Raw genomic sequence first — 12,878 nt, forward strand, 5'->3', positions numbered from 1 at the left:
TTATTTTCCATCCGTTATTTTCCAGAGACTGATCCGCATCAACTACGTGCACCTAGAGCCTCTACCCTTATGAGCCCTTGTCCTTGATGACATTTAAAGTCTTTTTCGGCAGAGAATGTACACAGGGTGATGGAACAGATTCCTTTTCAGAACTTTCCTCAGTGTCATGCAAAGTTCTCCTGGACTGACCATCATCAGGTCTGTAACGTTTGTCTGTCTCTCCACCACAATGACAGGATATGTCAGGCCTCCCTAACATTCTATTAGAAGAAGACGCTTCAATATCAAAGGGCACATCACACGATGCAGAGGCAGGCTTCTGACGACACCCCTGACGTGGGAACAGCCTACCTTGACAAGGAAGACAAAGAGGCTAGGCCTCAGGACGTACGCTCCACCATCACCTAGCCCAGAGTCCATCTTTTCCTCCAGCTCCTACCTGAGCCAGAATACCTCCAGGTCCCCAGCAACTCCACACCTTCGGTACCCTAAATAAAGACCTCATTCCTCTAGGGCCCCATGGGATTGGATGGGAACCCATTTGCTCCATAAACCCTCTCCGAGGTGTGCCTTGGGGATCATCGTCTGCACTGGCTGAGAACAAAAATGCTTAGTCTACCTCGCCGAACACACAAACAATTGGCTATTACGTTTGGTGGGAACTTTTCTGATTTAGCCTGTTTTAAACATCCTAAATTCTTTTTACAATTTGGTTTTTATCTGCTTTACTTTTCAATAATGGCTTTCTGTATGCTTTTTATTTTCAAACTGTAGGATTGCCTTTTTTTAAAAATGATTTGAATGGATTTGAGTATCTTTTTATGAATACATGCTGTTGCGTTCCTTTCCATAGCTTTGCTATTATCAGATTGCTTTAGTCGACTTGCGTCTGAAAAGTGGGTGTCACATGGTTAGGCCCGAGAAGAAACACTGAAATTTTTACATGTACATGTTTCTTAAGTTGCCTTCTCTTTGACACAATGACTTTTGACACACATTTGCTTACGTGACCACGCAGAATTACTTTCTCTGAAACCACACTGCTTACAAAACAACTTTCGTAAGTACACCATCATGAAGCCTTGAACATTTTGTACAAGACCTCAACACACACTGTGCAAATGTTTTGTCATTTGGTCCATAAGGCGACATTGCTATCAATGAGACACAAGGCCCACCAAAACACAGGACCAGAATACCTGAACAACCGCCTGACCTTCCACCAGACACCTGCAGTCTGCCTCCCTGGCCCTCACCACCTTCCCCCCGCATCCACCGTACTCAAGCCAGAGGACGCTCTTTCTTCCACATCGCTGACAAGGTCTGAAATGACCTCCCCATCCATCTTCGAACCTCTACCTCCCACGCCGAATTCAACAGAGGCCTCAAAACCTGGCTGTTCGAGTAGCTCCATTCCTACGCAGCGCATGGATACACCCGGGGTGATTAGCTTGCCCTGCAGATACTGATTGATCCAAAATCTGCATCAAAGACACCTTCAGTGCACAGCTCCAATGATTTGAAGGAGCGCAACAGCTTCAGGAGGAATTAAAAGCAAGACGAAACTGCCTTTTTATTCATCCTTGCACCTGCATGGTTTCCACAAGACTTCCTTCACCACCGGTAGAGACTTTGCCTCGCAAGCGAAAGCCTGCCCGTTAAGAGGATCTTCTCTTGGACCTTCCCAAATGCTTGAGACCCATCCTCCAGCTCTTCCTTCTTCACAACCCTCCCTCACTGCCAAATACTTCACCACCACCATATTCACAGAGGGTTCCCCTCATTCTTTATATGGACAGGGCATCCCCTTGTACCCAGGTGGCCCCCACGACAAACCATTGGACCAGTTTCCCACTAATGACCTGTGGAAAGACCATGATGGTGAACCTCTGGGAAATCCAGACTTGGATCCTTACCCAGCTAGGTCATCACCACCTGATGACACAACATATCATGAGATCTTCCAAAGGGCTACTACTTTCCACAAAGTATATATGTACTTTCTCCATGAGAACAACTATGTTCGAGGCATATGAGCTGCAGATTGTACACTTAGCATAGATCGCCATCTGGTGTTGGGCCCGGATGTTTGCAGTTTGTTTTTGTTCTTTGGACAGTCTTTGGAAGTCACGAGTTCGGTGACTCCTCCTTCGGTCCGTACTGCGCATGGGCTTCGGCTCCATCCTCAGATTGGTTTTTTCCGCCATCGGGCTCGGATGTGATACTTCGTGCTCCGGCTTCGAACTTCTACGGTTCCAGCCTCGACGGAAAATCCTCGTTCTTCGAGTTTCTTCATCATATCTTCATCTCTCGAAGCGGCACTTTTCTCCATTCCGTACATCGGCACCGGCCTTCGGGCCCTCCTCGACTCCGGTCCCGGCCGATGGAAAGGACTCCGTTCAAAAAGTGCCCAAAATGTGGGTCTAAATTTCCCCACACCGACCTCCATCAGGTGTGTAACCTTTGCCTCTCTCCAGAACACGAGGCCAGAGACTGCCCCGCCTGTAAGTCTTTTCGATCAAAAAAGACCATCCGGGATCGAAGAGCTCGACGCACCATGGCGCACTCATCGACCGCAGCTCCACCGGACATCTTCGGAGACGACGCCGAAGCTTCGGGGCAACTACACACCGAGCAGGAGGACGACGACGTCAGAGCTTCCGAGGCCGACGACTCAGACGTGGAGGACATCACACCGGCGCAGCGGGTCGTGAGTACTGTACCCCCTCCCACCCCCGCGCCCAAAACCAAAGAGACTCAGGTTACACCCTCGCCTGCAGGCCTGGGTACCCCAAGCACACAGCTTCTATCACCCCACCTTCAGGCCCGGTGTCAAAGCCTCAAAAGTCTCACGGCAGTTCGGGCTCGAGCCAGCCGACGCCTGGTGCCGAAAAACACCATCCGGCACCGAAGAAAGTGATACCCAGCTCGACTCCGAAGCCACCGGTGCCGAAGCCTGGACTCTCGGTGCCGACCAAACACAAACACAAATCTGTCGGCACCGACGCTCCGGCGCCGAAAACTCCTTCGACGCCGAAAAAACGGGAGGTTCCAAAAAAGCATGGCGCACAGAAACCATCGAAGCCCTCGGCTCCGAAACCATCGGCGCCAGCGGACGATTCGGCGCCACTGGATCTGTTTACACCAGACCCTTTGCAAAAGACTCTATTTAAAGATCCAAAGACTGGGCTATTGACTTTAGTTATCAAAAAAAGACGTCTTGACACTCCGGCTCCTCCTCCACCACCCAAGCGGAAGGACTCTGCTACTTCTCCTCTCTTAGTGCCTTCCCCACTACCTCCTCCTCCGCCTCCTCCACCCCCTCCCCCTCCCAGGTCTCCGCCACCCTTACCTCATCACTCCCCGACCCCGTCCCCAGATCCGGATTACGGGGATCCAGATTATGACCCGGCGGACGCCCCAATGGACCCCACTCCACCGGGGACCCCAGACCCATGGGAAGACTACCAAAACCCTGACATACCGGATGTGCCTCAGGACGACCTATACCCATCCAGGCCGTCTCCTCCAGAGGACTCCTTAGGGTTTCATCACTTAGTGCAGAGAGCAGCACACTACCATGGGGTGGAAATGCATAGTGAACCAGTGGAAGACGACTTCCTACTGGATACATTTGACATTCAGGACAAGTCCACATCTATCTTGCCCATGCTTAAAGGTGTCACCAAGCATGCTGCAGAGTTGTTCAAAGACCCTGTCAGGGCCAGGGTATTGAACCCTAGAATAGAAAAAAAGTACAAGGCGGCACCCACAGACCCTGCATACATTAAGGGCCCTGCTCCCTTAGATTCCCTAGTTGTGTCCACAGCTAGAAAGCGGGCTAACTCCCAGTCCTCAGGAGAAGCCCCACCGCCAGATAAAGAATCCAAACTTCTAGACGCGTCTAACAAACGCACCGCCTCCCAAGCTGCAAACATGTGGCGCATTGCAAATACACAAGCGCTACTTGCGCGCTATGACAGAGCACACTACGACGAGCTTGAGGCTCTTATGCAGCACCTCCCCGAAAAACACAAACGCAAAGCTCATGAACTGATACAGGAGGGTAAACTAATTACAAACACCTCCATTAAGTGTGCCCTCGATGCAGCTGACACTGCTTCTAGAGCCATAAATACTAGTGTCCTGCTTCGTCGTCATGCCTGGCTCAGGATCTCAGGGTTCAAGCCTGAAGTCCAGGCGTCCATACTAAATCACCCCTTTGACCAACAAACTCTCTTTGGGCCAAAGGTGGACGAAGCGTTGGAAAAGATGAAAAAGGACACAGACACAGCAAAGTCTATGGGGGCACTCCAAACACAAGCCTCTAAACGTTCCTTTCGACGCTCGTCCTTTCGTGGCACAGGTAGAGGCTCCTCCACCGATAACGCCTCTACCTCCTACAAGTCCCCTCCTCAAAATACCTTTTCAAAGGGCAATCAAAGGGGCGGTTACAGAGGCAACAACAATAAGGGCAGGGGCAAAACCAACAACACCCGTTCTGCCACCCCACCCACACAATGACTCCCCTCCGCTCCCCCCAGACCATCCCACTCCGGTCGGGGGCAGACTACAAGACTTTATCCACACATGGGAGTCCATAACATCGGACAAATGGGTGACCCAAATCATTCGGTCAGGGTACTGTCTCGAACTAACATCTACCCCACCCAATATCCCACCAAGGCACCGTCCAATGTCTCAAGAACATTCCACACTGCTCAAACAACTGCGCTGAGCAGGAGTGAGTCTAGGCGCACCTAGGGTCTAGTGGGAATATTCAAAAAGCCAGGTCTTCCGCTTTTTGCGCAATTCAAGAAGTGAGAAGGAGGCACTTACGTGTAGCGGCAGTTGATTCCAAGGTTTAGGAGCAATGTAGGAGAAGGCTTGACTGCCGGATCTGTTTTTCCGTATGCGTGGGATTTATGCAAGGAGTCTGGACGAGAGGAGGTGTCTGGAAGGTTTGTGAAAGCAGATGTGATTGTTGAAGTATGCTGGGCCAGTGTTATGTAGTGCCTTGAAAGTGTGGATTAGGATTGTGAACTGGGAGCATGTGGAGCTCCTACAGGTGTGGAGTGATAAGAGTGCTTCTGCTTGGGAGTGATTCTGGCCGACATGATGTTCTGGTGAGGTTTTTGTTGATCCCGGCATAAAGGGTGTTACCGGAGTCCAGCTTGCTTGTGACCAGGGCATGTGTGACAGTTTTCCAGATGCTGATTGGGAGCCATTTGAATCTCTTCCTCAGCCTATCAGGGTATGGAAGCACGAGGTGGTGACAGCATTGACTTGGATGATCATGTCGAGTTTGCTGTCGATGGTCCCGAGGTTCTTCACATGGGTGGTGGGTGTCGGTCCCAGCACTGGTGAAACTGCAGCAGCCTTTTGCAGGGAAGGCGGTTTCTAAACCCTGTCTTGCAAGTCACCACTATCACAGGCGCCTCAAACGGCTGGAGAGCACATCTCAACCACAGGACAGGGAGTGTGAGCGCCACATCAACAAGGATATCACATCAATTGCCTTGCGTTGCTAGCAAGCCAGTTTACCCACCAAACCTTCATCCTCTAATTCGGTCAAAGTGGCAGCACTAATTCTTTAGCCCTCTGCTCTCTAGCTCTGAACATCTGGCATTGGGGACTCCCGACACTGCATTCATATAATGGTGAAGTACCTTCCAGGAGTGGACAAAGACCTTGTGTACTTGCGCAGCAGGATGCATCAACAAGTCCATGAGGGAGAACTCCACCCACAAGTCCTCCGCAGCCACATCCACCGTGAGGGCGCCCCACAGATAGATATCTTTGCCACCCCTGAAAAGGCAAAATGCCCAGGCTTCGCCTCCAGGTAACCACATTCATGGTCCCTGGCCAACGCACTGTGGATGTACTTGTCAGGGATATTTGCTAACACTTCTCCGCCCCTTCCCACTCCTTCCATTCATAGTGTGCAAGATGTGGCAAACTTCTCAGACTCTCATCATCATAGCCCCCACCTGGACCAGGCAGCCCTGTTACTAAGCACTCCTAGAATGTCTGTCAATCTCCACGAGAAGCTCCCAAATAGGTCAGCTCTTCTCACCAGGATCTGAGGCCAGATCAGGCATCCAGAACCCAAGCAGTTTAATCTGGTGGCCCTGGCAGCTGAGGGCCCAGGGTTCGTTTATTTAAGTGTCCCACAAGAATGTAGGGACATTCTGTGCGAGGCCCGTAGGCTAACTACACAAGCTTGGTATGCAGTCCAGTGGAACAAATGTGTCCACTGCTGTATTCCTATTCTCCTGGGCCGGTTAAAACCTACTATCCAGGTGCTATGCTACTTACTCATCTCCAGACCTCAGACTTAGCTTCCACTTCCACATGCCTTCACTTTGCTGCTGTAGCAGCTTACATACAAAATAGAAGGCCCTCCTCCCTCTTCTGTCTACCAGTAGTTAAGGATTTATGGAGGGCCTAAAAAATGTCATCTCAACCCCTACCCGAACCTCAAAGTAGTCCTTACCTGACTTGTGCGGCCCACCTTTTGGTCTATTCCACTCTTGCCCTCTCCATTACCTCTCCTGGCTTTTCTACTGACAATTACCTCTCAGGCGCATTAGAGAACTGCAAGCACTCACTTCACAAGAACCCTTCGTCCAAGTGCTTAATGACAGACGAGAACTCAGGACAAACCCTAGGTTCCTGCCCTAGGTGGAATCCCCTTTCCACCTTAACCACACAATAGAACATCCAGTGAGAAAGAGGGCACTACACACTCTAGATTTTAAATGTGCTGTCGTGTGTTACATTGGCTGGACTGAGCCTTTCCATGGGTCAGACCAGCTGTTTGTGTCCTTCACAAAGCCTCACAAGGGTCAGCCTATATCCAAAACAGGCATCACTAGATGGATATTTAAATGTATTCAAACCTATCACAAAGCCAAGAGAGCCCTCCCTGTTACACCCAGAGCACACTCTACACAGGAGGAGGCTTCACCTATCGCCTTCCTAGGGAACATTTGCCTAGCAGACATATGTAACGCATCCACCTGGTCAACCCCACACACATTTACCAAACACTATTCTGTGGATATCCCCGTTAGACAACATGCTTTGATTGGCAAGACGATCCTGAGGACCTTATTTCACACTTCTGCACCATCCACACCATAGCCACCACTGGAAGGAGCTACTGCTGTGCAATCTATGCAGAGCATGTGTATCTACATCAACACATGCTATGAACAGAACATCTTACCCTGAAAGCACATCTCTTTGTGGCATGTAGTGCTGTAAATTCACATGTGCCCGGAACTGTGTGGCTCTGATCACAGATCTCTTTTCTTTTCCAATCAAGCTCCATTCGTAATACCTGTGTACACCACACTCTGCTCGCCACTCCATGCTACTCTCACCCGCTGTGCAAAAAACCATCTAAACATTGAGTCTGTGCCCATGTGCGTTGCCAGCTAAGGTAGGAGTCCCTATATACCTTGTGATCCGAAAGGCTTCTTTAAAGAAGAACAACTTGAAAGTGTCTGAGCCCAACACTTGATGGCAGGAGTATGCAAAGCATGTATATCTACAGCACTAGACGCTAGAAAGAGATGCTTACACGGTCAGTAACATTTTCCATCAGATTCCTGAGCCTGCAATATGTCTATCTTGAAGGATGGCTTTATTGTCAGTAGGTTCTATATATCCTGCACAATCACTCTGCTGTCTGAGCTGCGTATCCCAAGGTGTTGCTCTGATATTTTAGACCCAATATTTAAATCGGGAAGCACGGCCTGTATATTGAGGAAACCCAGGTATAGATCTGCTGGTAGTAGACCACGGCTGTAAGCTTTATGAAGCTCAGTGGACCACTCAGTTCAACTGCAGACCTTTTTACTTGTGGGCATCTTAAGGGATATCTTTGCCTACTTAAGCTTGACACTTCAAGCTCTGTGAAATCGCACTACTGTGTGAGACCTAAACTCAATATATCCACATATATACAGAGTTTTGTAATACGTTGCAACAGGTAAGAGTGTAAAGCGTTTTAATTAGTGATACCCCCAGAACAGCGACATGAAAAACAGTTCTTCTTCACCTATCAGAAAATACAAATGTTTAACTATTATAACATAGATCTTCTCATGCAGCAAAGAGACAGTCTTGAGCCATGGTGCAAGGCACATTTAAGACGCCCAGGAAGACAAGAGATCACAAGAAACAACATTTCACCATGTAAACTTTAATGTTCTCTGAAAAATTACTATTGTCTCAGCCTACATGCTTGTTGTATTTTGAGTGACAGCAATGCTATCTTTCCTAATTCTGGAAACATGGTGTAGCCTGAAGACGACCTCTTCCGTCACAGACTTAAGCTTGTATGGTCTATGTAAGCTGAGGCATAGTGCTTCTGCGAGATGTGTGTGCTCCCTATCCTGAAGAAGGGCTGAACTGTCCAAGTCTGTAATTTCTATATATTCCAAGACATACCTCTGTGTTTTCTTTAGGAAAAAGTGTTCGAGTTGATGACAGGCATTCGCACCAAGCTGGAGAGCTTCCAGACACAGATTTCCAAGTGAGTTTTGGACCCATTGTAAGTAACAGAAGGGGGTACTGTGATCGAGGGTGGCTGTGGGTTTGGTTCCACATGTAAGTAAGGGTGTTGTAGCATTTTGTTAACCCCTTTCCTTCTACTTTTTTCAGGTACTTTTCAGACAGAGGGGATGCAGTGGCCAAAGCAGCGAAGCAACCACATGTGGTGAGTCCAGATCCTCCGCTCTCCAGGGAGAAAGTCAACCCACCCTTCAATGCCCATGTAGACTCTGTAGATCCCATAGTACACAATTGAACATATATATTCTTAACTACTCCTTTGTCTCCGCCACTTTGCTCCAGGCTCACAAGATACCCTCCTAGTTGTAGACTTGAGTAATGAAAATTTGCACACAAAAAAAACAAATGGACACAAAAATTGAATGGAGCGCTTGGCACCAGTGTACATTGGCAGCAACCAAGCTTATTGCACCCTTAATATGCTTCAGTGGTTCACCAGATCCCAATCATTTTCTTTCACTCGAAAGTACTGAAAGCTTTTCTTGATATACATTTTTTTTTTTAAATCCATGATTGTGCCACCTCCTGTTTTCTCTGCTGGACTACCAACAACAAACTGAGCAATGCTGAGGTGCCAATCAAAGTGTCAAAAGATGACCTACGTTGTTGGTGGCTCTGGTGCCCGGGGTTCTAGCTTGTCTAACGTTACCAGTGTCTTCCCTAAGGGACATCTACCGGTGTGTCGTTTGGCAGATGACAAAATGACTACATAACACAGAATTGAGCAAGTGCAGCAAAATCTGAGCAGGACAGATTTGAAACCCAAAGTCTCCATTGGGGCATATTTACAATAGAAGTGACGGAGCGTGGCATTAGCCTTCTTAGCTTAACGCCACCCTCCGCCACTTCTGAAACGCAGGGCTGCATCATATGGACAACACTATGGTGCAGCCCTGCATTTCCCCCTGCGCTGGCGCTATATTTAGCTGCCTAGTGCCAACGCAGACACCCTTGCACTGTAGTGCAACGGTGTCTGCATTGAGGGAGACATTGTTTATGTGCAGGAAGGTGTCCCTTCCTGCACATAAACAATCTTTAAATGGTGTTTTGTAACTTGTATGTGCGCTGCTTAAGGCAACACACTCAGAAGTTGCAAAACCTCGTTTTTTTTTTAATGATCGTGTGCATGAAGGGACACCTTCCTGCACATAAACAATCAATGGTGTTTCACTGTTTCCATGTGTGCTGCACATCGCAGCACACATGGAAACAGCAACAACGAGGAGAAATGAAACATTTCTCATCGTTGTGCCAGGGTAAGACCAGGTTTTCCTTGGACTTAATTTTGGCGCTGCCCAATGTTGACGCCGCCCTTGTAAATATGGGGCAGTATAAAAATCAATGGGTGGAATACCCACTGCAACACCCATTACTCCCCCTCTTCACACTAAGTATAGCGTGAAAGGGTGCCGTATTTACAAGGCAGCATTAAGCCACGTTAAGGCTGCCTTGTAAATAAGGCAAAGCTCCTATTGCCACCACAATGTCGAGAAAAGTGACGTTGCGGTGGTGAGAAGGACTTCTAAATATGCCCCAAAGTCTCCATGAAGTAAAATGTTTGGCCAAAGGAAGAAAACCCTAGCAAGTATCTTGTGACAAAAGTAAACCCCAGGAGTGGCTGGCACTTCAAGCTACTACTCAAGCAAGAGGGATCTTTATCGTACTCCAACTCCTTTTCCACTTCACATGCTCTGAGTGGCACCAAGAAGGTGAAAGGTGACATCCTTATGCAGATTGGAGCGTAAAACGGAGGGTGAGACGACCATGAGAATGGAATATAAAGCCATATGGAATCAGAAGAAAACCAAAGGACATTGAGCACATTTGTTGTCAAAAGCAGGCTAGTGAGAGAGGTCGTGAGTGTAGGAAGCACAAAAAGAAGACTGGTTACTGTTGGGACAAGAATTTCTTTAGCAAAGTAAAGGAGCATGTCCCCTGCCCTGCCTGCCTGCCTGCCTTCGTGTATCTAATATACTGACATTTAATTTTGGCCCTGGTATCATATGCACGGAGGCCTAGGTCTGTCCCTGACTTTGGGAGGTCCTTTACTTGTCCTGTGATCTGAATGGGGGCACCAAGTGTGGTCTCATTTGTGACACAGGACTGCTGTCCCAGTCGTGGGTTTAATACATAGGTCGATGATGGCTACAGTGTAAAATATCTGTAGTGTGACCGGACCTTTATATCTGCATCACTGGAGTAGAGGCCTGCCAGCCCATTTGTGTAGAGCTCCGTTTCAATGTGCCTGCTTGCGCTAACATTCAGAGCGTGTGCAAAGCGTGTTGTGTGTGCTCAGTTTAGTGCATGCATGGTGTCTGCAAGTGAACCAGAGTAATGGAGGCCAGTGGGATCCATCTTGGATACCCCAGGCCTTGCCTTGTTCAACATAGAGGGTAAGGACTGTACCTGCAGTGGAAGAGTATTACTTACATTCCTGCAGACGACAGGAGGAGGCTTAGACATTGAAGTGAGGAGAGTAGAGACTCATCTCCTTTAGATATTCTGTGAAGCCTTTTGGTTAGAAAAGAGCTGGAAATGAGTCTTGCAGAACACTGCCATTTGGTTAATGGTAGGTAGAAGAGGTGGGACTGCAGACTCGGTTGTGAGGTGTTGTGAAAGGAGAGGAAGCCCTCAGGGGAGGCCTGCCCTTTTATCTTTCCCCGATCACTCTTCAGTTGTGTTGACGGCACCCAGAAGCAGAAACTTCACACCTCTTTGTGCCTTTGTTATGGGTGCTTCAGGGTGGAGATTGCCCCAATACTACCGGCTATGTGAAACCTCACTCTATACAAAGGCTGTCTCGGGGAGGACAGTCTGAGAAGGATATTTAATAAAGCTACCTCAAACAGTTGTGTGGTGTGAGACAGTTGATCCACATCTCCTGTCAAAGGGTTTTATGAAAGTGAGACCCAAACCACCCCACTTTGTTCCAGGTCCAACTCCTCTATGACCAAAGAAGGGAGTTCTCTGCAGTGTAATCGGAGGGCTAGTCATGGATCCTGCACTGGTGTCTGACCGACAGCCAGTCTTCCTAGTGTGAGGGGACATCATCTGATGTCTAGATCTTGTGCTGGGGAGCTGTGTACCTGCCCGAAAGCACCTAGAAGCCTGCCTACTAAGAGAGGAAAGTAGACTGCCTGGCCATGTCGGAGAAGAGACTGTCCTGAAAAGGGAGGTCTAGCGTATCCCCGGTGGCCATGGAATGTACAGAAGAAGCAGAAAAAACAAGAGCAGAAGACCTGGGGGCACCACCGATGTTCTCTTCCGTTCCTGGTGCGGACTACGACCCCAGACACCCGGCAGGGCTGCACCTGCAGAATTGGTGAAGGGCCAGTCAGGCTACACATGCTGTCCATTCGGCTCAGTTGTGGGCTACAACTTCCAGTTGTATAGGAACCCCCCTTAGGACTGAACCAACTTATGATCCAGTTGGGACCACATGATCAAGGCTGCAGCTCGTCCGACGATTGACTGCACTGGTCACAATGGGCCCACTCCATCCATGCCACAGCAAAAGAAAGGCTGGGCAAGCACGATTATGATCGCAGCTAAGACTGCCAGTGTGCCACCCTGCCAAACTGTAAGGTGACTGTGAAAAGACCTTAAGAGAGAACTCTTCCTATGAAAGGGTAAGACTTGATACTGAGTGCATTGTAAACTGTGGGTGATCGAACTGCACTTCAATCTGATTCGCACTGCTCCTAATAACCTCTAGAGATGAGGGAACCCAGAAACAGGGGAAAGAATCTGGAACAGAGACGGAGCGAGGTGGGTGTAGCGCCTACAGAAGGTAGTACCCAGACAACTAGGATTATTGTAATGTTTATTATTTACTACAACTATGTGATCAACCTACTTATCATTCTTGTGTAAAGAAAAACACTGGGCTAGACATTTCCCTTATTGTGTGATCTCTTGGCTGATTGTTGAGTTCTAAGCTCGAACACTCCCAAACTTACCTCCCTGAGAAGACCAACTGGTCGCCCTTGCCCTGAAGAAGGGTTGCAGGCAACAATAAATGGGTTTGAGACCAAACAGTGCCCTCAAAGATAAAAAGAAAAAAAAATTGGATTCAGCCTTTGGGAACTCGCATGCTGGCTAACAGTGCTCAGAACAATAGAGCAGAACACGGACTCAAGAAAAATTGACAAGTTAATGAGGTTGTTACAAAATTGGAGCCAAGTGTGCGCCAATGGTAATGGGTAAATATCCTCCAAAAGGACAGCAGGGTAATTGATACATTTTGCAATTGAGAAAAACACAGACATGGTAACTACAAAACAAATAGAAATATA

The 12,878-nt window shown here is 48.3% G+C and overlaps 1 protein-coding gene across 1 annotated transcript in view; it reads left to right on the forward strand.

Moving 5' to 3' along the window:
- The window catches only part of LOC146869199 (proteasome activator complex subunit 1-like), a 120,994-nt gene that overhangs the window by 85,348 nt on the left and 22,768 nt on the right, over nucleotides 1–12,878 (forward strand). Inside the window, exons 8-9 of the mRNA XM_085643135.1 lie at nucleotides 8,478–8,545; nucleotides 8,674–8,728. Of these exons, the coding sequence (XP_085499261.1) occupies nucleotides 8,478–8,545; nucleotides 8,674–8,728 (123 nt within the window). The remainder of the gene's footprint in view (nucleotides 1–8,477; nucleotides 8,546–8,673; nucleotides 8,729–12,878) is intronic.

The sequence above is a fragment of the Triturus cristatus genome, chromosome 1_1 (genome assembly GCF_964204655.1).
Source record: "Triturus cristatus chromosome 1_1, aTriCri1.1, whole genome shotgun sequence".
NCBI lineage: Eukaryota > Metazoa > Chordata > Amphibia > Caudata > Salamandridae > Triturus > Triturus cristatus.